Source organism: Barbus barbus (genome assembly GCF_936440315.1).
Source record: "Barbus barbus genome assembly, chromosome: 6".
Classification (NCBI taxonomy): Eukaryota; Metazoa; Chordata; class Actinopteri; order Cypriniformes; family Cyprinidae; genus Barbus; species Barbus barbus.
In genome coordinates, this window is record NC_136734.1 from 9122835 (window position 1) to 9149737 (window position 26903).

General features: G+C 37.8%; 1 protein-coding gene across 1 annotated transcript in view; it reads left to right on the forward strand.

The window, feature by feature from the left end:
- The window catches only part of kif1ca (kinesin family member 1C, a), a 42435-nt gene extending 26881 nt beyond the window's left edge, over positions 1 to 15554 (forward strand). Inside the window, exons 13-24 of the mRNA XM_079419100.1 lie at positions 521 to 681; positions 973 to 1052; positions 2121 to 2196; positions 2894 to 2973; positions 3072 to 3166; positions 3824 to 3907; positions 4271 to 4451; positions 4757 to 4829; positions 5702 to 5800; positions 7783 to 7953; positions 8226 to 8600; positions 11940 to 15554. Of these exons, the coding sequence (XP_079275226.1) occupies positions 521 to 681; positions 973 to 1052; positions 2121 to 2196; positions 2894 to 2973; positions 3072 to 3166; positions 3824 to 3907; positions 4271 to 4451; positions 4757 to 4829; positions 5702 to 5800; positions 7783 to 7953; positions 8226 to 8600; positions 11940 to 12836 (2372 nt within the window). The 3' untranslated portion in view covers positions 12837 to 15554. The remainder of the gene's footprint in view (positions 1 to 520; positions 682 to 972; positions 1053 to 2120; positions 2197 to 2893; positions 2974 to 3071; positions 3167 to 3823; positions 3908 to 4270; positions 4452 to 4756; positions 4830 to 5701; positions 5801 to 7782; positions 7954 to 8225; positions 8601 to 11939) is intronic.
- Positions 15555 to 26903: the final 11349 nt, after the last annotated feature.

The window sequence follows — 26903 nt, forward strand, 5'->3', positions numbered from 1 at the left end:
TAAAATCTTATTTATTCCTGTGATGAAAGCTGAATTTTCAGTTGCCATTACTCCAGTCTTCAGTGTCACATGATGCTTCAGAAATCCTTCTATGATGTTGATTTGCTGCTCAAGAAACCTTTATTATTATCATCATTGTTGAAAACCGTTGTGCTGCTTCATATTTTTGTGTAAACCATGATATATTTTTTCAGGATTCTTTGATAAATAGAATGTTCAAAAGAACAGCATTTATTCAAAATAGAAACCTTTTGTAAAATTATTAATATTTTACTGTCATTTTTAATAGGTTTAATGCTTTCTTTCTGGGTTAAAGTAAAAACAACAATCTTACTGACCCAAAACTTGTGAACGGTTGTATATTAGGTGTTTTTATGCATTAAAGTAATGAGTACTGGGGAGGGACATCTGATCACATGGTCACAGGATCCAGAGAAGTTAACAAACATGGACTAAAAGCCACAAACTCTGATTTTGAATTTGAACTTCAACAATAACTGGCACACTCATTTTCTCTCAGGGTCTGAAACAGGACGCCCGGCATTGGTAGGAGCACCAGGTGAGCTCCAGCAGCCCTCTCTCTCATATGTACAGTCTACCTCTGATGCACCAATGGAGGGTGTGACGCCCACTAGTCCCACTGCACACATCAGCAAAGAGGAGGCCGCAGAGAGACTCAAGGTACACATGATATCACATCCTCAACAGACACTCTCTGTCAGTACAGCAATGTTGGAGAAGCTACTTTCATGATAGAGTCTCTTAGTATTAAAGTAAGTAAAGGTGTTGTACTTTTAGAAGTTTTGCTAACTTCAGCTACTACTACTCTCTAAATGATACCTTTCAGAGGCATGTCAACTAATCCAACGTCAAGAGTATCCAAATGCAGAGAGTGCTTCTGACTAATCATTTTTTGTATGTTTGGTATGTAAAATCTTTCTGTCTAGCATTGTCTTTCTGTGTTTCCAATAGGAAACAGAGAAGATAATTGAAGAGTTGAATGAAACATGGGAGGAGAAGCTCAGGAAAACCGAGTCAATACGACAAGAGAGGTGAGAACGTGTGTGAGAAAATAACTCTCCATACCAGCAGTCTGTATTGGTCTTTCAATGGGAAAAGCTAGACTGCTGATTTAAAAATTTTAAACAAAGCAGTGCTTGCTTACCATTTTCATACCAATCTTGCTTTGACTTAATTTTTTATTCATTTTTGTCACTTCCATTGTTCTCATGTACTGGTTTCGCTAAACGGAACAGCCAATCAGTGTGATCTCTCTAATTGATGGGCTCTGCCACCGAATTAACATGTTCAATTGGCTGAGAAGCGGTGTTGGTGTGGAACAAACTGCAAAAACTATGCCGACAGATGCTAACGACAGATCAACATTGGTTGACAGCCAGCTGTCTGCTTGATGTGTTATCTTTGTGTGTGGACCAATATGGATTTTTTGATTGCCGATGCCAGTACCCTGCCAGAGAGCAGGGCAGCTGGGAAAAAAATGGGAAACACAGGGTTTGAAATTAACACGCTGAATCGCCAAATGCAGGTGAAAATCGACCTTGGTGGGTAACACATTTCAACATGCTAGCCAATTTGGGTGGGTTATGATTCATAGACGTTCTGTAACTTTGAATGGCATTGCAATCAGAGCCTTTCCCTAAAAGGAGCCTTAAACATTAGTAACCATTACCAGACTTGAGTACAAGTTAACAGTTTTCAATTATGAATGCTTACTTGACTTGATCTTCAATTAAACAAAATCATTTTCAAATGTCAGTGTTATATGTCATGCTTTTGAGAAATTTATTTTCATCATTGAATTGCATTGTATTATTATTGCCCTACATATGGTATGGGCCATAAAAGCCTGTTTTAAATATATCAACAGACTCAAATGCAAACTTGTGTATAATATAGAGTTAACCTACTAATTACTTATTGGATGAATAATCAACATATCCTGACCCATGTGAGTTACATGTCAGTCAGATGGTTCCTGTCTAGAATGATCTGCAATATGGGCCAGACTTTATGCTGATAGTCAAATATCTGGCTCTGTGAGATTAATACAGGTGTGAAACCTACACCCACTCTGTCTCTCTCTGTGTGTGACACATTAGGGAGGCACTGCTAGCTGAGATGGGTGTGTCTGTAAAAGAAGATGGAGGAACAGTGGGTGTCTTCTCTCCCAAAGGAGTGAGTCAAGTCATATTTATTTGTATAGTGCTGTTCACAATACACGTCGTCAAAGCAACTTTGCAGGAAGTGAAGGTGCAGTCACATTTACTGGTGTTCACCATATTTTACCTGGCAAAATCCAGTCATTTCAATGGGAATTCACACAATCAGGAATTTTGTGCAAGAATGAATGGTTTCCACAGGGAGATTTCGCATCAGATTTAAGATAGTCATGCAAATTTGACTCACTGACCAACAGGAAGTTGCTTAGTTTGAAAGTGTGTTCTGCTTCAGCTGTGCTTCATATTGTTGCACTGTTTACAATGAGGCATTTTTTTTACCTGTGGAAATGTTTTGCTTAAATTTTGTTTGACCGCACCTTATGATTTCTACACAAGTATCTTTCATGCAGAATGCGTTTTTCCATTCCACTGTGCCACTTTTCCATTGTTTTTCTATGTAAACATGCTAGATAGATGTGTTTGACCGTTGCTGTCATGTCTTTTGCAGCGTCTTGCACGAGGCACATTGTTCAAGTTAAAGTTCCCATTTTAAAAAAACGTCTCAACCCGTCTCAACCCTTCCACTGCACGTTTTTCAAAACAAAAACACATTCTGTGTTAATACCCCATCCTCACTATCCTAGCACTTTATGAGTCTTAAGTCCAAAATTCACCAAAACCACGTGTTTAAGCCACATGTGTTTTTTCCTCAGACACCCCACCTGGTGAATCTGAACGAGGATCCTCTGATGTCAGAGTGTCTGATATATTATATTAAAGATGGAGTCACCAGGTGAGCAATGAGTTGCTAAAGGAGTGTTCAGTTGCTGTGTACATACTGCACTGTGTCTCATGGCTGTGTGTGTGTGTGTGTGTGTGTGTGTGTTGCAGGGTTGGTCAGGAAGATGTGGATATTCGTCTTAGCGGTCAGTTTATAAAGGAGCTGCATTGTGTTTTTTGCAGTGAAGTCAATGAGAATAATGAAGGTGAGAGCGATCACACGACATTCGTTACATTCACTGATTCACACAAAAGTGACAAAGGCAATGTTACAAAAGGTTTCTTTTTCACATAAATGCTGTTCTTTTGAAAAGCATCAAAGAATCCCAAAAACAACTTATCAAGGTTTCCTCAAAAATATTAAGCAGCACAACTGTTTTCAGCATTGATGATGTTTCTTGAGCAGCACATCAGCATATCAGAATGATTTCTGAAGGATCATGTAACACTGAAGACTGGAATAATGATGCTGAAAATTTCAGCTTAACATCGCAGGAATAAATTGCATTTAAACATATATATTCAAATATAAAAGTTATTTTAAACTGTAATAATATTTCACAATATTTGTGTTTTTACTGTATTTTTGATCAAATAAATGCAGTTTGACTTTTTTCAAAAACATAATAAAAAATCTTACCGGCCACGAACATATGAATGTTAGTGCAGGGCTACATGTATATAAAATATTACATAAATATTCTATGTCATATATGTAGACATGTAGTTATAAAAGTTGAGGAAGTTTAAAAGACCTAATCTACAAAATGATGTTTTTAATGTTTTCAGTGCATATAATCATTTCTCAGAACTAAATATGTCTGTGTGGGTCTGTGTCTCTGTCTCGGTCTCGGTCTCTGCAGTGGTGGTGACTTTGGAGCCATTAGTTGGAGCAGAAACGTACGTTAATGGAAAACGAATCACTGATGGTGTTGTGCTCAAACAAGGTGACTTTTTTCAGTTCATTTTTATGTGTGTTTTTATTTCCGTGGTTCAAAATGGAAAACTAGCGTATTGTTTACTGCAGTACAGACTTTGCAATGCACACTGCCTAGTCTTATTTTAAATAAATGCTGTTGTACAAGACTTAAAATGCAAAAGTGAACATTTCAAATGTATTTATTTGAAAGTCATCTGGATATAAATTTTTTTTTTGTATTCTACACAGAAAATGTTCACTCACATTTCTGTGTGCTGCAGTAATAGTAGTCTTGGTAGCATGTCATTGTGAACATATCCTTATTATCTTATCTTCCAGCATACTAGTGCCTGTAAACACTTTGATTCTCCTTTGTCCTGTGATTGTGTAGGTAATCGTATAGTGATGGGGAAGAACCATGTGTTCAGGTTTAACCACCCTGAGCAAGCCCGCTTAGAGAGAGAGCGCAATGCCACACAGGAGCAGCAGGGGGAGCCGGTGGACTGGAGCTACGCACAGGAAGAACTGCTGGAGAAACAAGGCATTGACATAAAGCAGGAGATGGAGAAGAGGTGAAACCCCATTTTAAATGAATCCTCCTCTGTGTATGGGTCTTTGTTCAGATTGGAATCTTGAAAAATGTATCTGAAATTAATATTGAAATGCTGGTTTTTGGAATGAGGTTGCTTGTTTGTTGCTGGTCCAAGGTGCCTATGACCAGATTGCCCATTATAGTCTACAGGTCAGCCTCAGCAAAACCAACCGGTAGTACATCTGATCAACCTTCCAGATCTGCTTGGACCAGCAAGAAACCACTTTTCCTACAGCAGGCTTTGCCTTGCTAAAGTTTTCTTTCTCTTTAAACCTTCTCTGTTAGACTGCAGGATCTGGAGAATCAGTACCGCAAAGAGAAGGAGGAGGCCGACCAGATACTGGAACAGCAGAGACTGGTAAGAAAAGACACTGTTTAATAAACACTAGGACTCCTCACACTTTGGTCCAATTCAGGAAGTCACAATTTGATTCCAAAACAATTCTGTCTCATTTTTAATTAAATTGATTACAAATACAAAACACTTGTTGCTACGCATGTTGTTGTAACTGAGTTACACCTGAAGCCCTGTCTCCTAAACTGTGCTGTTTTGTGATGCAGATTTGAGAAAATTTAGAAAATTAACCAACATTAAAGTGTTAAGCCATAACTCAAATATTTTATAAAACAAGTAATCAAACTACAAAATGTAAAAATGTCATTTGTCATTACAAATTTGTCATTATGTCATTTGTCATTACAAAGCTGATATATATATATTTTTTTTTTAACAAGGATAGATATGAGCATTATATGAGCACTTATTTGTACATAAGTTTAATAGTTTAATAGTTCCAAGGTTTTGTGCCTGATGTGCAAATTCTCCTGCAGAAACCATGAATGACTGGAAAAGTGATGAAAATTAATTAGTCAGAAAGGATGGAATCCCTGATCCTTGATAGAATTGTTTCTACAACATAATACATTATACTTGTTCTTTGTTTTAATGTAAAGGTTTCGTAATACTGCAAAATACTTCAATTCCAGGATGTAGCTTGGCATCATGCTAACATCAAACTCTATTGTGAGTTGAGTCTCCTGTGCGCTTTGTGTTAGGAGTATTTGTTAGGTGGTTTGCAGATTGCTGCCTATGTACAGTAGAGCACTCCAAATCAGTCTGTTGAGAGCTCCCATGATAGTTAGGACATAGTTGCCATAGAAGCTACAGCAAAGGCAGCTCACTGGGCTTTAGAACCGAGCTAATGTGTCTTTCTGTCTCTCTATGTGTAGTATGCAGACTCAGACAGCGGTGATGACTCAGATAAGCGGTCCTGTGAGGAGAGCTGGAGACTCATCTCTTCTCTCAGAGAGAAATTGCCAGCCATCAAGGTCAGTCATGCACATACACATACATACATCACTGCAACACCAATAGATTGATACTGAACTCCTTTGACTCACACTTATTTGTGTTGTTTTTTTGTTTTTAGTTTTGCAAATGTGTCTGCACTTTTAGCCCAAGGTTAAATATTAGTAGTCAAACAATGTGTTTTGTTTTTGTTTGTTTTGTTTCTTTGATGGCCAATGTCAGTCTCTTAAGTGCATTGTGCTCGACATAGAGCCAATATATGTGACCCTGGACCACAAAACCAGTCTTAAGTGCCTGGGGTATATTTGTAGCAATAGCCAAAAATACATAGTATGGGTCAAAATTGTTGATTTTTCTTTTATGCCAAAAATCATTAGGATATTAACTAAAGATCATGTTCCATGAAGATATTTAGTAAATTTCTTACCGTAAATATATCAAAACTTACTTTTTATTAGTAATATGCATTGCTAAGAACTTATTTAAAGGCGATTTTCTCAATATTTAGATAATTTTTTTTGTACCCTCAGATTCCAGATTTTCAAATAGTTGTATCTCGGCCAAATATTGTCCTATCCTAACAAACTATACATCAATGGAAAACTTATTTATTCAGCTTTCAGATGATGTATAAATCTCAAAAATTTACCCTTACGATTGGGTTTGTGGTCCAGGGTCACATATAGATATCACACTATTTAATTTAAAGATTTAATAGTTGCTGAAATTGAATTTATTTTACACAATATTTAATAAATTAAATAATTTTAAAATGAGTAAATATAAAAAAATAATTTGAACTTGGAAAAAAAAATCTGTAAAATAGAGATTTAGATGGCAACTTATTTATTCTTTAATTCCATTATAGTATTTTTCACACAGGCACAAAAAAATAACCTTTTAAAAAATAAGGAAAGAAAAGGTAGCTCTAATTTTACATACATCAAGGAATATGACATTAATATGAAATTAATGTAATTAATACGACATAGCAGCCCAGTGTGAAATCAAGAATTTTAAGCTTGTCGCCTGTGCATGTCTTGCGACTCTAGACAACTCTCCTGTTTGTTTGCATTCAATTTACCCAGACTGTTTTATGCAGTCTACAAATGCACACTTCAGAAGATATCGGAGCTGAATTCAACAATGTTTGCAAGCTTATTAAACTTTTATTAGATATACAAAGACTTATTTAAACGCATATTTTCTGAATGCTACCAGAAGATGAGAAATTATTCTTGTGTTTGTCTTTCTGTTACTAATAACTGAAAAGAAAATGCTATAATACTTTTGTGTACCCTTTTGTTTACAAGTTTTATGTAATAATTTATTAGTCAGAACTATTAAACAAAGACAGTAATGTAATGTAATGTAATGAAGACTGAGAACAGGAGCTTTCTGTTCGTCTTGTTGGTCACGGTAACCCCGCCCCCAGCTCCTGACGCAAGCGGTTCTTCCTTCTAGCCCAGCAATGTTGTGGTGCTACTTAGGAACCACTTTTACTGGTTCGGAGCTGGTGCTTTGGGTGTCGAAAAACAAAGAACCGGTTTGAAACTAGGCTCTGGCTCCGAACCAGCACTGGAACTGCCTTGGTGGAAAAGGGGTATGTGTAGTCAGGCACTGACTTTTTCAGCTCTGTCAAAATAAAAGTCTAGCTTCCAACATATTGGCCACACAGAAAAATTTGCTGGCCAATGGCGATGAATACAAAATGCCAAATATTGGCCAGTATATCAGCCTTGGCAACATATCGGTCGACCACTAGTAGACATGCACTCTATATTGATGTCTTTGATGGTTTCATTGCATCGTGCTGTAATAAAAAAAATAATAATAATATAATCTTACCCCTTGTGTATTGCGGTTTTGAGATTCAATCTTAAAATTGATTTTAAAGAGTTATCTTGAGACGACTGCATTCTGTTTCACTTCATGTAGCTTCTTTCTGAGCTGTTAATTTCTGACAGGAAGTAAGTCTTCTGTTATTGCTGATTGTTTGCAGATGCAGTCTATCGTGAAAAAGTGTGGTTTGCCCAGCAGTGGGAAGAGGAAGGAGCCACTGCGTGTGTATCAGATCCCCCAGCGCCGCCGCATACCTGGCACCCAGGAGTCCAAAAACAGACTCAGCTTGGAAGAGCTTCGCACTCAGGCTGTTAAAGAGATCTGCTATGAGGTGCCTCATTGTGTTCAAGAGTAACTTTAAATCAGAAAAGGGAAATACAGGCACTGATTTAATTCATATCAGAGTAGATTTAGCCTCAGAAGAGCCGCAGGCGCCCACTCACTGGCAAATGCGTTTTATACACACAAACGGCAAAAGATTTCTCAAAATGGCAAACACCGATTTGATTGGCCAGTCAACGATCATGCAGTGTATTAATGTTTGGCTTTTATGAGCAGTACGTTACATTAACGGGAGTATATCTTTATATTTCTCCTCTTAAGGTGGCGCTTGGAGACTTTAGACACACGCGGCAAGAGATTGAGGCCTTGGCTATTGTCAGGATGAAGGAGCTTTGTCGCACATACGGCCAAAAAGACCCCCAGGAGAGAGAAAGCTGGAAAAGTGTGGCGAAGGATGTATGTGAGACTGTGGGCATCGGAGAAGAGGAGGGAGACAGGGAGGAAAGAACAACAGCAGCTGGAGGAGGAGGGAGTGAGGGAGGAAAGACAGACATGGGAGAGCTCAAAGCTCATATTGACAAGCTGACTGATATACTGCAGGAAGTCAAGTTGCAGAATAATATGAAGGATGAGGAGATCCGATCACTAAGGGATCGCATGGTGAAGATGGAGAAGATATTCCCAGTCGAAGTTCAGGTAACGCTCGTATTATCTAGAAACCGCCACAAATACACTCACTTCTCCCCAGTCCATTTACTAGCAGTATGATCCATGTTGCAAGTTTCTAAAATATAATAAATGTTTATTTTGCAAGTTTATTTTTTCAAATGTAATATTCCGAGCATTTATTTTATTAATATTTTTTTATTTTAATTATTCAGTTAATTGAGGTTCATTTAAGATACAGCTGTAAAGTTTTTTGTTTAACAAACCATATAAATTTAATAATACATGATCATTTTCCACCTTCTGATTGAAATTCCATTTTAAGACGCATTTATAGTACCTTTTAGGATTTTAGTGTAAATGCTCACTATTATGAAGGCCTGGCATCTTTGCATGGGAAATTATCATGGTCCGTTTAATCATGCTTGTGACGCTGTTTTCAAATCTCAAGAATTATTTCAAAAAGATGTAGTCTATACGATTAAACATGAATGTCACAAATAAAAGTAGAGAGGGCTCTGAGAGGATTAAAGTTAGATCTCAGTCTGACATTGTAACTTACAAATCATATTTAGTTCACAAACTGCTTGTATGGCCTCAATGGTTGTCCTTACAATAGGGGTGAGGAACGTTGATCCTGGAGGGCCACTCTCCTGCAGAGTTTTGCTCCAACCCTGAAAAAAAAATACCGAACTGAATCATGAAGACTTTGATTAGCTGCTTCAGGTGTGTTTGATTAGGGTTGGAGCTAAACTCTGCAGGCACACCGGCCCTCCAGGATCAATTCAAATTTCACATTACTTTAGCGGTTAACTTGAAATTCTCCACACACTCAGGCTCTGGAGATCATATTTCGCGTTGTCCTTGGCTCATTTGGACTCAGATATGACTAATTCAGTGAATTGTTAATTGGAAACTCACTCTGACTGTGTCAATTAATCAGCAAATTGGCTTTTTGTTTGAATTTGCAAATAAATCCTTTTGTGTGATTTGCGAACTGATTCAACAGTTCCATTGAAAAAGATGATTGGTGACACTGTCTTTTATCATGTGCTCAGAGCAATTTGAAATAATGAGAAACAATGTTTTTGTTTTTTATGTAACATAATGGAGTAAAAAGTAAGATTTTATGCTTTGGAATGTAGTAAAGTAAAAGGTTCCCAATACTCTGGTACCTGTGTGCATGTACCTGAAAATGAAGTACAGTTACAAAGTAAAAATATTGTTAACACTTTATTTTGAGGTAGCTACTAATGTGTACCTAATATAGTAATAACAGTAAATTATGCTTAATTACAAGCAACTAACCCTTAACCATGTAGTAAGCAGGGTAATTACTTAACAAACTAATCATTAGGGTTGGGTATCATTTGGGGGTTTTTCGATACCGGTGCCAAATCGATACTTAAAATTATAATTATTATTTTTTTTAATTACCAATTAATAATCGGATTGGCCATTAGCACTAAACACATGATGTCTTTTTCATTCATACTGGATACCAGAGGGCGCCCTCACACAAAAAATCCACATATCCAGTCACAGCAGCGGAACTCATGAAGCTCCAGGAAATCCCCAATATGGACAGGCATTGCTACACTGTAAAAAAAAAAAAAAGTTGACCTAACTCACAAAAATAAGACAACCTATCACATTCAACTTTTTAAGTTAACTCAACTAGCAACCGACAACTTAAAAACTTTAGTTCATCTAATGAATAAAAGTCAGTTTACTGAGTGTTAAAAGATCTGTTAGAGCAACCAAAGATGTTTTAGCATTTAGCAATGCTAATCTTTTTTTAACAATTCTCTTTCTTTGATAAATGTTTATTTTCAAAGCTTTCTACATAATATGGGTAGCATTTGTCTCTTAATACTAAAGGCAAACATTTATGTTAATAGACAAATGTAATTAACAAGTTGCAATGAGATGCACATTTACAGTACCTCAGCACACGATTCTCAACCATGGTGAGGATCAACAAATTTTAAATCAGTAAAAATATGAACTCTAATCCACATGACAGCTAACTGATAGTGACAACATCAGCAGGAGCATAAATTAAGCCAGTAAAATGTAAAACAATGATAATATTTTTGTAATAATTAACATAAAATGTTTTCAAGCTGCAACTTTTCATAATAATTAAATATATTTATAATCCATTGCTAATCAATGTGTTAGTAGTTGTGGACTAAAAAGGTTATAATGTTCTCTCTTGTTTGACAACAGGTTTAAAAACGTGAATACAAGAGAATTTAGCTTCGATTTGTGGAATTCAGCATGCTTTGTTTCAAAAACTATTGACATTATTCTGCTTCCATAGTTAACAGTTATATGGTTAAAATGAACATCCTTAATTCACATGCTCCTCAGATTCTCTCATTTCCCGAGTTGTGCTTTTAAGTCGGAATGTGACAACAGCACACTCGTGTTACTACAAAGATTTGTTGGACTTGTATTTTTAGAGCATTCCGACCTGAGTTCACGTGCATTTTCTCAGTCGTGAAATTATTTTTCACGTGCGGTGCCGGTGATGATGCTTCTTACGTTCGTGTCGGAGAAACAAAGGACAAATATTTAAATCAATCGCTCAGGCATGGCACCGAAATGAGGCACCGAAATCTGTGTTCTGATTCGGTTCTAGTACATACCGGTTACATAGCGGTGCCATATTGGTACCGGGTTTCGGTACCCAACCCTACTAATCATATGTATAAAAAAAGTTAGTTGAAATAAGTAAATTTAGTGATGTGACATGTGGTCAAGTATGGTAACCCATACTCTGAATTATTGCTCTGCATTTAACCCATCCTAAGTGCACACACACAGCACACCCGGAGTAGTGGGCAGCCATTTATGCTGCAGTGCCCGGGGAGCAGTTGGGGGTTTGGTGCCTTGCTCAAGTATTGGTATTGAGGGTGGAAGAGAGCGCTGTACATTCACTCCCCCACCTAGAATTCCTGCCGGATCTGAGACTCAAACTCGCAACCTTTGGGTTACGAGTCCGACTCTCTAACCATTAGGCCACGACTTCTCCTTTAATAAACCATATAGACATTACGAACAACACAAACTAATAATGAGGACAAAACTACACAAATTACTAAAATGTTCACTTTAACATTAAAATCAAAACCAAAAATATTACAACTCTAATTCAAAAAATTTACAAAAACTATAATAGTATCTCAATGATACTTAAATAAAACTAGTAGTAAGTATGTTTGGTTAATTAATATTACTCAGTACTTATATTACTCTGTAATTATATTGTGACAACGTCACCTTGAAAATAAAGTGTAACCATACTATGCTGTGTGCTCCTTTTAAGATATTGTAAAGATTTTCATGGTGTTTTTATTTCAGGGAGACAGTGATAACATTGAGTTGGATGGGGCCAGAGGTGACGACCCGCCAGAACAAGTCAACAGACGCGATGAGGATTCTGGGTATCGCCGGGGTCGCCATCGCTGGCAGTACCCAGACAAATATCACGACCCTAAACGTCGCAAAGGACCCAGCAATCAGCCAAACAATGCCCTCTACCCGGTGGCTCCCTCAGGACACTCTCAGAACAACCCATTCAGTACTGCATCGCCTCGATTCTCAAATCCATCTTTCAATTCTCAAACCCCTCGCAACCCCAATGGTCCTTTCTTGCCGGGCACTGGGCGCTTCTTGCCACCACAAGAGAGGAAGCTACAGTTCCCCTTTAAGAATAATCCCCAACACAGAGGCTTCTTCTGGGGCCCGTCATCAGGGAGCGAAGGTGGAGAGGACACATCTGCTCAGTCCAATACTGATATGGTTCATACTTTCCAATCATCTCCCTCACCAAGCAAGGGCCAGTGGCCAAACAGTCATCACCAACAGCGGCGCAATCACGGTAACAGAGGCTACAGCAACTGGGGAAATGGGCAACGATCCAGAAACAGGGGACGGAATCCATTTGATGGATATTTAACCAACGAACAGGCCGGAAATGTTGAGCGTAAAGACGGTAGATCGGTCCAAGGGCAGCACAAGCAGGGTAGAGCGCGTTACACCTGGTACAATCCCAATTTTACTTCAGACCAGTCTGTTGGAGATGGATTCCAACAAAATTACAACCAAAGCAGACAAGGTGTCTACAAACACCCCAACTCTCACTACCATCACCCGCAAAAACAGGACAACCCTCAAGAGATGATCCAACATGGGTCTGAAGGCAATCTCAATCAACCATCCATCCCAGATTGCAATAGCACCCCCATGGAGACCTGATTTCTTCTGTGGAGAGCATGGTCATGTACATGGGAGAAATAACGCTTTGATTTTCTTGTGCGCAGTTCTTGGATGGGACTCCTAGAAACCTTGGAACCTCAGATATATACAATGTTTTGGTTTGTTGTGGAAGGGTTTTGAGTGCTGGGAGCGTCCAGCAACTGAGAACGGTTTTTAAGAGAGACTCCTTAGTGCAATAACATCATTCTGTTCGAAATAAGACAGAACATTTTATGCACCTGAATTTTTATATACATATTGCAGTTTCATACCTGCACCTACAGTGCTTTATGGGTGATGTTTTTATGTGCACACATATCTCTGTGTTATTCAGATGTGTATGTGTATATATATATATATATATATATATATATATGTATAAGTAGGTTATAAATTGAAAAGGTATGTATTTGCAAGAGAATTGAGCTCCTTTTAACGCACAGTGCACTACAACGTTGACGTTATGGCCTGAGACGTGTATGGCCTATGAAACTATTTAGCGATTTTTGTTGGATTTCTGATGATTTTACATTGTGTCTGCTGAAAAGCCAAAGAATTTCGATTTAGTAGCCCTCAGGCTTATAACTGCTTTGGGTGCAATTTTTTTATTACCCCATGATTTACTCAAGCAATCTTAGGTGTATATGACTTTCTTCTTTCAGACGAATACATTCTGAGTTATATAAAAAATCGTCCTGGCTCTTCCAAGCTAGAGGTCTGCATTCCCACGGCTCTCTGCGGGAACTGGCCAGGTTTCTTGCGACGCAGGATTAAATTTCCGAATAAAACGCTGTAGTGGTCGGTAACTCTGGTGTAATATGAACGGGAGAGCGGGCAGTCTAACAATATCCTACTGTGTTAACAGAAAAACGTTAAACAAATTTTGTATTTTGACCAGACAAATAAAAATAAGTATGCTCGGCTACAATTTTTGTACAACCTATATTTTATTTTATTTTTTTTCTCTGCAACACTTTTTCCTGTTTTCACAGCAAAATGTTAAACAAATTTTGTCTCGACAAGTCAAAATAAATAAAATTTTGTGCAGACTACACTTATTTGTTAGTCTATCTCTCTCTTTAAGTAGCAGAAATTTAAATGTGAGATTCTGGAAATGAGATCTAAACAGCGGGAATGGTCGGGTTGGGAAGAAAATTATTCTAAGTGTACAGCGAGTGAACAAAGAGTGAGTATATAGCGGGAGCGGGAGGGTGTGGAATATAACCTCGCGGGAGGGGGACTAAAAAAACAGTCCCGCACAGACCTCTATTCCAAGCTTTATAATGGCAGTGAGTGGTGATCAAGTTTCGGAAGCAAATTAAAGTGCAGAAATCCATCATAAACGTGCTCCAGACGGCTCTGGGGGGTTAACAAAGGCCTTCTAAAGTGAATCAATGCATTTGTGTAAGAAAAATGTCTTATTTAAAATGTCTTATTTAAAACCGTATGAACTGTAATCTCTAGTTTCTGCTAACTGTCATATGCACGTTCACGAGAATTGCGTTCTAGCGGATGATGAAACGTAAGGTCCGGTGAGAATATGCTAGTCTTGTGAGAACTAAGATTTGTTTACAGCAAAGGAAAACCAGTCTCTTCTTGGCTTATATCGAAATCCTCCAACGTTTTCATTACATCCATCATCTGCGTGTATGACAGTTAGCGGAAATTAGAGATTACAGTTTATAACATTTTAAATATGTATATTCGTGTCAGGAGGCCTTTATTGTGGAGTACTTTTTATGATGAATAGATGCAGTTTTGGGCTTCATAATCTTAAACCCCATTCACTGCCATTATAAATCTTGGAAGAGCCAGGACATTTTTGAATATTACTCCGACTGTATTCATCTGTAAGAAGGAAGCTATATACACCTAGGGTGGTTTGAGGGTGAGTAATTTTCATTTTTGGGTGAACTATCCTTTTAAGTGCGAACAATCTGGGTCCCAATCTACAAACAACTTTTTTTTTTGTTGCATTACCTTGTCCTAATTGGGCACAAAACAATAAAGAGGCAATGAGTCGGTCTCTTCTATGTCAAGGTGCAGTCACACTGACAGTGTTTTTCAATAGCAAAGCGACATAAATGAAAGAGGCTGTTGGCAATGCAAACAACGTAAGTGAAGTTCAAATCCCACTCCGTATAGCTGTATACTAAAAACTGAATGAACTGATTTGCTGTTGCTTCGTTTGTCATTTCATTTGTTTGATTATTTTTGGACAGAATAAGCTGCAAAGTGGAGCAGAATTTATAGCAAACGCCAAAAGTCTGGCTCTGTGACATTACCCAGTCCTGGTCTGCTATAGACCCTAGTCACGGCCATGTTTCATATTTTGCAGGAATGAAAATGAGTCTGTGAGGAAAGTACAGGATTGCACTGTTTAACAGCATTCCATTAGTTCAGCTGCGACAAAATGACCTGATCTAGGACTTTTATACAATGCGTGTGAAGACTGTCCCTCACAGCTTTTTTGTCATCTATGTTACATTTATTATGGTGTCTGCCCTGACTAAGGTCTATTATTAGACAATTTTTGATTGCAGAATAAATCATGGTTGACAGCTGTTTAATTTTTTTGCCACATTTCGAATAATTCTAGACAATTATGACGTCTTGCTGGATTCTTGTTGTGTTGAACCTGGTTAGGATGTGCTGTTATTCCCATTTTGACAACTTGTAAATTCTCAACTGATCTACAATTGGAAAAATAAATAATTTTACCTTAACTGCCCCAGTCGTTTTATTTAGTCATTTATGTATTGTGTATAATTTCCAAAAATACAATATGGGGGAAAAACGTCTCTAGCTTTGCATTTGACCCAACCAAATATAGTGAAATAAAAGTTAAATCCTCCATCATCTTTGGAATTAGGCAGTGTTGTTTAAATGTAGTTTTTATTCATATTTAAAAATAATTTTATTTATATACATATATTAGACATTTTTAATAATTCTATGGTGTGCTTTTCATTTTATTTTTATTAATATATTACCATTATATTACCATGCGCATCAGTAGGGTGATGAAAGTAAAAATCTAAGTTATTTTCTGAGTCAGCGTAATTTCAACAATTGAAAAATAAATACATTTTAATGTGAAGAACTACACTACTTTTGAACCTTTTTCTTGTGATTCTTTTTCTCTGAATTTTCATTTTATGTCTTGAAATTCTGATTATTGTTTTTATTCTGTCACAGAATAAAAAGATAATTGCAACTCTTATCTCACAATTCAGACTTTACTTTTCAGAATTAAAAGTTTATATAAACTCAGAATTACGAGAAAAAAGTCAGATTTGTGAGAAGAACATTTATTTTAATCCCGTGCAGAAACAAGCTTCTGTAGTAATCTAACAATCTTAATAATACTAATAAATATCTTAATAATGCAGTTAGCTGCTTTTGTTTGTAGCTTTTAGCTTGGCATGCTATTTTTACCTTAGTTAAACTATTTTAAAATAGCTTGCAGCTTGACAAGCTAGACTTACACAAACGTGCATGCTTGAAAGCTAGCGTGTTCACACAGAAGCATTCTGCTGACTGGATTTCTGTACTATAAAAGGCACAAAATCCAGCACAATAATCTGCAGATGATATATTGGGGTATTTTTGTGTGTGTACTGTATTATGCACATTCTGCACGTTATGTCACTGGTGCAGATGATCATACTCTCAGTGGGTTATGAGGCACATATTTAACACAACTCACTTTCTGCCACATGGTTATTTTCAACCCTTTGCCAAAGAACTGGGTCAGCTGTGTCATCCAGGGCTGATGTTACACACTCATGTACAAGCAAAAAACACAGATACATTTCAGTTCAGAATTTTAGATTCACATTACACGAGATGATGTTTATCATTGTTTTATGAGGGATTTCATTTGTTTGTTTGTTTTTTAGATCGTGAGGAATCTCTTGGATGTAAGCCATATTTACATGTATCCAACAAGACAAAGTAACTGACTTTAAAAATGTACATACTGTAGATATTGGTTCTTAGCTCACACAAATGTAAATTGTCATCATTTCTCATTCTATACTTCTCTTGTGAAAAATAAGTGTGCTTAATTGTAATTAATGTGCTCTTGTAGTGTCCTTTAAATGTTAAAGGAAGACATCATGTTACATCATGTAGTAAGACTGACGGAAAATGAAAAGTTGCGATTTTCTAGGACGATATGGCTAGAACTATTCATTCCAAAGGAACTTTGCTGTTCCTTTAAAATGATTTTTTTTTTTTGTAATTCTGTACTTGCAGATAATATAATATTAATAAAATAAAAGGCAACCTAATTGTACTTAGAGACATTTTTATGACTCTTTCTTAAATCGTTAAGTGCACTATATAATGATATCAAATTAAATATTTTACTGTAAAGTACATTTTAATCTATTATGTTTTAATCTGTTGTTTTGATTTAAAGAACTACTTATTTTGGCTAATACACTACAGCATGTCAAATATTTAGCTATTTTAACTGTAATGTTATTCGATACATTTCATGCATTTAAAGTTATTATTTTTTAAATATACTGAATTGCAACTTCATCATTACAAATGTGCAATTACAAATACTGTACCTTCTCTGCTGCCCTGTGTTTCACGGAAACCTTGCTAAATGGCGACATACCGGACAGTGCGATTCATCTGCCTAATTACCAGCTGATCAGAGCAGATCGCGATGCGGAATCAACAGGGAAATCGCGCGGCGGTGGGACGTGCTTTTACATCAGTGAGAGGTGGTGTACAGATGTAACTGTGTTAAAGCAGATGTGCTATTCAGATCTAGAAATGCTCTTCATTAACTGCAAGCCATTCTGTTCGCCGCAGGAGTTTTGCTCGTTCATTCTGGTGTGTGTCTTCATTCCGCCGCAAGCGCACGTGAGCACAGCTTTACAGAAACTCGCTGATCTGATCACAGACACAGAACAACAACACGCAGACTCTGTTTTAATCATTCTCGGGGACTTTAATAAAGCAAGTCTCTCCCGCGAACTGCCAAAATACAGACAGCAGATCACATGTCCCACCAGAGAGAGTAATACTGGATCACTGTTACACAACAATAAAGGAAGCATATCACTTGGTTCCACGAGCAGCTTTAGGACTCTCTGATCACTGTTTGGTTCATCTTATTCCGACCTACAGACAGAAACTTAAATCTGCAAAGCCTGTATTAAGAACTGTTAAAAGATGGACTAATGAAACAGAGCGGGATCTACAAGCCTGTTTCTCGCTCACTGATTGGACTGTTTTTGAAGCCGCTGCCACCGATCTGAACGCGCTCACAGAGACTGTGACATCTTATATCAGTTTCTGTGAGGATATGTGCATTCCTAACAGGAATCATCTAATCTACAACAATGACAAACCATGGTTCACTGCAAAACTCAGACAGCGCCATCGGGCCAAAGAAGATGCTTACAGAAAAGGGGATAAAGTCTTGTATAAACAGGCCAAATACACACTGGAAAAGGAGATCAGAGTGGCAAAGAGGAATTATTCTGACAAGCTAAGGAAAAAATTATCTTCCAGTGATCCTGCTTCAGTGTGGAAAGGAATGAAGGATATCACCAGTTACAAGTCACCATCCCCCAGCACTGTGGAGAATCAACCCCTGGCAGACGACTTGAACGAGTTTTATGCTCGTTTTGAAAAATCACCCCACACCCGCCCTGAACACCTCTCCACACAACCATTAACACCTCCAGCAACCCTCCTCTCCCCCACACCTGCAATTCAAATCAGTGAAGAAGATGTGTGCCAGGTCTTCAGGAAGAGCAAAAGAAGGAAAGAACCAGGCCCAGACGGTGTGTCACTGGCCTGCCTAAAAACCCCCCATCTTCACACAGATCTCCAACAGATCACTGGAGCTATGTGAAGTCCCCTCATGCTTCAAACGCTCCACCATCATCCCCGTCCCAAAGAAATCCAAAATTACTGGACTTAATGGCTACAGACCTGTGGCCCTAACGTCTGTAGCCATGAAATCATTTGAAAGACTGGTTTTTGCTTATCTGAAGGACATCACTGGTCCCTTACTGGACCCCCTGCAGTTTGCCTACAGAGCAAACAGGTCTGTGGATGATGCAGTCAACATGGGACTGCACTTCATCCTGCAGCATCTGGACAGACCAGGGACTTATGTGAGGATCCTGTTTGTGGACTTCAGCTCCGCTTTTAACACCATCATCACGGAAACCCTTCAGAATAAACTAACCCAGCTCTCCGTCCCCACCTCCGTCTGTCAGTGGATCAACAGCTTCCTGACAGACAGACAGCAGTTAGTAAAGCTTGGTAAATTCACATCCAGCACTCATACCATCAGCACTGGAGCTCCTCAGGGCTGCGTACTCTCCCCACTGCTCTTCTCCCTCTACACCAACGACTGCACTTCTAAAGACCCCTCTGTCAAGCTCCTAAAGTTTGCAGACGACACCACACTGATCGGCCTCATCCAGGACGGTGACGAGTCTGCTTACAGACAGGAGGTTAAGGAGCCTGCTGTCTGGTGCAGTCTTAACAACCTGGAGCTTAACACGCTCAAAACTGTGGAGATGATCATGGACTTCAGGAGAAACCCCCCTGCTCTCCCCCCACTCACCATCATGAACAGCACTGTGACTGCAGTGGAGTCATTCAGATTCCTGGGCACCACCATCTCCCAGGACCTGAAGTGGAATATTCACATAGACTCCATTGTCAGAAAGGCCCAGCAGAGGTTGTACTTTCTTCGCCAGCTGAGGAAGTTCAACCTGCCACAGGACTTACTGAAACAGTTCTACTCCGCCATCATTGAATCCATCCTCTGCACTTCAATAACTGTCTGGTTCAGCTCAACTACCAAATCTGACCTCAGCAGACTATGGAGAGTAGTCCGGACTGCTGAGCGAATCATTGGTACAATCCTCCCCACTCTCCAAGAGCTGTACTTATCCAGAGTGAGCAAAAGGGCTGGTAAAATCACTCTAGACCCCTCACATCCAGCACACTCCCTCTTTGAACTGTTACCATCTGGTCGACGTTACAGAGCTCTGAGCACCAGAACGACCAGACACAGAAACAGTTTCTTCCCTCAGGCAATCCATCTTGTGAACACTCAACAATAAACGTGGAGCACACAACTATAATACATTATCCATTCACCACACTCTTATTTTATTTTTATTTTCTCATTTCTAATTTTCACATACTTGTCCTGTACATACATAGTTGTTTATATTATATATAGTGTTTTTGCTGTTTTGTACATTGCCTATTTGGATATTTGTATATTATTCTTTTATTATCTGTGTCCTGTCCTGTTGCTGTCTTTCTGTTGCACTGTGGAGCTTCTGTCACTACAACAAATTCCTTGTATGTGTAAACATACTTGGCCAATAAAGCTCATTCTGATTCTGATTCTGATTCAAATTCATGACATGAAAGTTTCTATAGAAATTACATTAAAGTATATTTTGCTCCTACTTGAGCCGGTGTGTGTAAAATATGGCAATTCTATTGGCCGCCAAACAATGGTGATGTAACTGCATCACCAAGACCATAAACAGACACTGAAATGCATGTCACCAGCTTTTTGTCTTCAGGAAGCCATTTGTTTTAGCTACTTTGAGGAAGCTCTGCTCATGCCTGGCTCTTTTCAAGAGCAATGAGAGTCAGCCATCTGCACCCTGTGGTTCAGGTCCGAAGTCTGCCAAGGTGGCGCGCCAACTCAGATCATAGGGGTGGGTTCTGCCATTTCTCTTGCTCTGTGCCAGACTCTGAGAACCTAGTTCTGAATTCGGAAGCTGAATTCAGGGACGCTCACTAGTTATCTCTCCCCCGCTTCGGCATCATCAATTAAAAAGGTGTACGAGGCTGTTAAAGAACTGGACTCTGGCAAGGGTTTTATTCTGAGTCAGTCAGAGAACTCCACTGGGCCACAGAATTAGCCCTCTTTGCCACTAAGCAGATGGCCCATTCCAGTTCGATAGCTGTATTGGTTGCCATAAAGAGGCATCTGTGGCTCAAATTGTCTGGTATCAGGGAGAAAGAGAAAATCTCACTTCTGGACACACCGCTTTTACTGCCTGGACTGTGCATCAACACAGTTATTACTTTTGTCAACATGTTTTAGGTGACCATGAAGCAATCAGTGGTGTTTAGACAATTTCACTGGAGCCAGGAGCCATAGGCTTCCACGAGCCAGCCTAGGCCAGGCCTTAGCTCCTCTCTACAAAGAAGCAGCAGATTGAGGCTCTATTACATTGAATCTTGTATCCTCCTCTGAGCTCTATGGGGACTCTACCAGTAACCCTGCAACCTCTGGTGTTTCGGGAGGATCAATCCCTAATGGGATTTCCCCTCAATCTCCATTCAGCAGATCATGGAGAGCAGCATCTGCCTGCTATTCAAAAAATATTGATTCATATAAAGGAGTTAGCCCCTCTTGAAGAGGTAGGGCACTCTTTTCTCAATGAATCTTAGAAAACAAAGTGGGTCTGGACCCTGTGGAATCACAGATTTCAGTCTTCCAACTGAGGTTATTGAGACCATTCTGAATGCTGGAGCTCTCTCCACTAGAAAGCTTTTTGCCATGAAGCGGTGTCTCTTTGAATCATGGTGTGCATAACACCAAGCTGATCCAGTCCACTGCTCAGTTGTTTCAGTGCTGGAATTTCTACAGGAGCACTCCACAGTGCCAGATGGCTAAGGCCTATTTGCTAGTTCCTTCCTGGATTTTTCTATAGTCATGGGAGGGTTACTGGGACTGGTAAAAGCTGACCCCAGTGTTCTTCTAAATTTCTTTTGTGCTCCACAGGAGAAATTAATTTATACAGGTTTGGAATGACATGAGAGCAGATAAATGATGACAGAATTTTCATTTTTAGGTTAACTGTTCCTTTAATATAATGTGTTGCCTCATGTTGTCCTGCTGTGCATGAGTTGAGCATATATTAAAAATATTAGTTATATTAAAAATTGTCCTGGCTCTTTCAATCTTTATAATGGCATGGGCGGGTGTTTTTGTTCAACAGTCCAAAAGTAGTGAAATAAAGAGCATCCATCCATATTAAAACGCACATCACACTGCTTCGGGGGTGAATAAAGGTCTCCTGTGGCGAGTCGATGCGTTTTTGGAAGAAAAATATGTATATTTAAAACGATAAATCAGTTTTGTGTAACTTCCGCTAACTGTCATATGCGTGTTCATAAGAGACTGCCTTTCCGGCGGATGTTGTAGGATGTAGGCGTAGCGCATGTGTCTGTGAGTCTCGCAAAAACCAACGTTTGTTTTTTAGGAGCAACGCAAGCAAAGTTTCCTTAATTTAGCAAAGGAAAACCAGTCTCCTCTTGACTTACATCGAAATCGTGCTTCTAATTTTCTCACTAATCACTGCCATGTGCGCTGAGCATACGTCTTACATCTTCCCCCGGAACAGCTTGCACGTATGACAGTCAGTAGAAGTGAGAAAAAGGTGTTTATATCATTTTAAATATGGATATTTGTTTTACAAACACGCATCGGAGCCGTGTGATGCGCGTTTTAATATGGATGGATGTGCTTTATTTCACTACTTTTGGACTGTCGAACAAAAACACCCGCCCATGCCATATAAAGCTTGAAAGAGCCAAGACAATTTTGAAGTAGTTAATTGTTGAGTAAAACATGGACTAATTTTCATTTTTGGGTGAACTAACCCAATAAGTATTTGTCAAATAGCTTAATCAGAATACTGATTAACTGAATTGGTATTGAATAAAAAAATGCAGGGTTTTTAATCCATCATAAAACAATAATAAACATCATGAAGTTTCTGCATGGGCTATGTACACGTATGAGCAATAATGGATCTGAATACTGTTCAACACAACACCACTGTCTAATGTGCAAAAAGTTTAAGTATGCAGTTGTGTAACATTTGTTTCATCTGATAAAATCATCAGTGTGTGAAATTCAAAGCTGCTTCATACAGTCTGACTCACACAACCAGCACAAACACTGAGTGTGATGGACACTGCATACAGTATGTGCTTATTTATACAGTGTTACACAGAGTTTGGATTCTCTTTATAGATGAATCTCCCCAAAAAAAAAAAAAATTGATATATCTTGACAAATTGGTCAAACATGATTTTTTTCCCCCCTTCATTACAATTATCATAACTTGTGTTTAGGTCCTGATTTGTTTTATGTCATTTGTTTCCCCCTTTGATTATGGGATGAAATGTTTTTTTTTATAAGATTCTCTTCTTTATAAGAGAATAGCCTGAATGTCAAATCACTTTTAAAATGCTGAATTCATTTAAATTACCTTTTATATGTGAATCTATAATGACAATGTGCTTTTATTATGCGAGTTGTGAATTTGTTTTTTGGATGACATTCACAACAGACAAGTGTGTATGTGCGCATGAATTCTTGCATGTAACATGCAAGTGTTGTTGTGATTGTCATGCTCTCCTGTAGTTGACATAAATGACACCTGTGACAATAGTTTTATCCACACATTTTAAAGGCAAGCAAGATACATTCAGTACAGGGCTTGTTTCTTGATGTTGTTTTTTTTTTTCTTTTTCATTTTTTCTTGTTGCATGACAGTAAATTTAACATATTCAGGCAAAATTACCATATGAGGGAGTGCACTAAATGTATATATATATATATATATATACATTAGTTCAGGTTAACTAATGATAGTTCAGTCTCGCTAATAATTATGTGGATTAAAAAAGTTCATTCGTTTCATTGCCTTTCCAACTTGCCAATTCAGGTACAATACTTACATAAATCATCGATCATTATAAATACAAAGAGACATTAGAACCAACTAGTGCTGTAGAGAGAATACAGAAGTGAACTAGAATTACCACTAAAGGGACTTGTGTTACCACATTAAGAAGTGACCCAGGACCAGCTTGACCATTCAACCATTACTGTTAAATATGCTAAGAAAAGCAGCATAACTGATCTCAGATCTGTCAGTGAATCTTGCTAGCTTTGCTGACCTTGGTCTGGGTTTCTCAAATGCAACTCATATTACACATATTGTAAAACCGATCTTAGTTTAAAATATAGGGTTTAATCCTGTCTGTTTATTGTGCTGAACTAAATCTTTTTGTTTCTGCCTGGGTTCGGTAGAGTTAAATGAGTAGTTCACCATGTCAGTTACTGCAGCAAATAATTTGAGCTTATGTTTTAGTTTTTATAAACAAAAACTATTTACAGTAGCGCACTTGCATTAATGGAAGTCTATGGGGCAAGGCACTGTACTGTTATAAATGCTAAAATACCATTTTGAAAGTGTAACCACAAGACTAGACACAAAGCTAATGTGAGAATATCATTTACTAATCTTCTCTGTGCAAAGTACATAGCTTCACATGTCAGCTTTAAACCTTGTGGTGCACTTGCCCCTTAGATGTTCATTGTAAATACATTACTGTAAACAACATTTGTATTTTTACAATTTCAAATCATTTTCTGTGGTAACTGGGTTATGGAACAGCTGGAGTTATGAACCACGCTCTGAGGCGCTGCACACTGGGATATTCAACAATGGCTGATGGGAAATTGACAGTAGTTACTCAATCTAGCCGATCTGTGTCTTTCGATCTGAAATCATGGAATGACACAAACACATTTTAAAAGTGAAGCGCTTCACTTTTCATTGTCACTGACGCAGCTTGTATTTGTCAAACACACAAAGCAATACTAGCACAGTTCTCTGGTCATGTTAACCTATGACCTTCATGACTATTTGTGAACTATGATCTTTAAATTATGACTCTGTCCACTTAGTGCAAAGGATGCTGACCACTGAAGCCAAGCCCCACACATGTGATGCCTTGCAAAAGTATTCAGACCACGACCCAATTCTCAATTTACAAATCCTGCATATGAAGGTGAAGTGTGCATCTTGCACAAAACAGATTTTGAAAACATAATGAATTTTCAAACATCCATTTTTGCCTGCCATTATTCAAGCAAACAGTCCCTGCTATATCTGGCCCAGACAGACTTTTTAAACAGATTGCACTTCCATTTGGTGCTGATACTAGTGCAGAAGTTCTTTCATATTTCCAAAATACTCTAATTCAAAGAGGATATAAAACTAATATAAGAAAATATTTTTAGAAATTATATTTATTATATTGTATTATATTAAGAAAATATTCTTAAAATTAATTGTTCACAAAATATTTAAGTCACTGAAAATGCAACTGTCCATGGAAGATGATTTCTGCCATGGAATTAAAAAAAAGAAAAGAAAGAAATTAAAAAATGCTAATTGTGACTTTTTATTTCACAATTTTGACTCTTTTCTTGAAATTCTGAGAAAAAAAAAAGTGAGAACTGCCAGATACAAAGTCAGAATTGTGAGAATAAAAGTCAGAATTTCAATCTTTCAGCATGTTTCTATGCATTTGGGTTTTCTGGTTGCTTTAGGGTGTTGCAAGGTTCTGTGTGGTTGCAAACTGCTCCAAGTCAAAAGAGCCCATCACCAACTGATATAATTTTTTAGTCTGCTAAAAACTGCTTAAGCTTGAGAGAAATCTCATTCAGCTTGACATTCAGCATTAGCTGGAGAACAGAGAGTCCTGGAATGTCCTGGAATGGCACAGTTATAGCACTGACGTCACAATCTGTGGCACTATCGGAACATTGTAATGCAGAAGGAACATCTGACTAATCTCAAACAACCTGGAGCAAATCTTCTTGGTAAAAAAAAAAAGGCCAAAATGACATCTGGACAGTGCGTTAATGCATCCATACTCCGAAAGTCTGAAAGCTATCATTGCTGCAAAGGATGGCTCTACAAAATTTAAAATGTTGGCCTGGATAACTTTTTTTCCAAAGGCATATTATAGATAATATGGTTACAATTCATACGTGCATGTTTCTTTTTTTATCTATTTTTTATTTACTTATTTTGACCAGGTAACTTAAGATTGAATATTTGACAACCATTTTATGATAGGAATCAACAGTAATATCCAGTGAAAATCTTTGTGATTCATGTCATTCATAATCAAATATGACGAGATGAGAAATATTTATCTGTATTGCATTTTCAACATATTTTCAACACATTAGGCATGTGAAGAAGATTCAAAAATATAAAAAAATATTCTTGTTCTTTTACTATTCTTCTTTCCTCTACATCCCCCATTCATTTAAATTATTTTATAAAAAAGACTAATACCATTCGGGTCTTTCAAAGCTATTAATATTAGGTTCAAGACATGGTTACAGACTAAATGTGGCTCAAGACCCTCCTTCAATGTAAGTCTATGAGATTTTCTTGCCTCATGATTTGAGGTATCTTTCCTGCTTGTAGCACAAACAGTGAGCGTTCTAATGAAATAAATAACTGTAAAATGTGTATCTTTAGGGGAGCAACAGCTTGTCACTGGGGCAGAACCCTCAAAGGGTTTGTACCTTCTTTACCTCTAAAGGGTGCATATCAGTTCCTTGGAGTTAAAAAATATAACCTTAAGATATGTAATATGTACTCTTAAAGTCATATGTGACCCTGGACAACAAAAACAGTCTTAAGTCGCTGGGGTATATTTGTAGCAATAGCCAAAAATACATTGTATGGGTCAAAATTATTATTTTTCTTTTATGCCAAAAATCATTAGGATATTAACTAAAGATCATGTTCCATGAAGATATTTTGTAAATTTCAGATAATATATTATCGGATATAATTTATTTCCAAAATATATTAAAACTTCATTTTTGATTAGTAATATGCATTGTTAAGAACTTCATTTGGCAATTTTCTCAATATTTATTTTATTTTTTTTGCACCCTCAGATTCCAGATTTGCAAATAGTTGTATCTTGGCCAAATATTGACCTATCATAACAAACCATACATCAATGAAAAACTTATTTATTAAGCTTTGGAAAATGGACCCTTATGACTGGTTTTGTGGTCCAGTCATAAGGGTCTGGTATGATTATGAATTTATGATTATGATAATAGAAGGTACAAATGTGTCCCTTTGAGGGTTCTTCCCCAGTGACAAGCTGCTTCTCCCCAAAATGAAAACTTTTGCACTTTTTTTTTTTTTT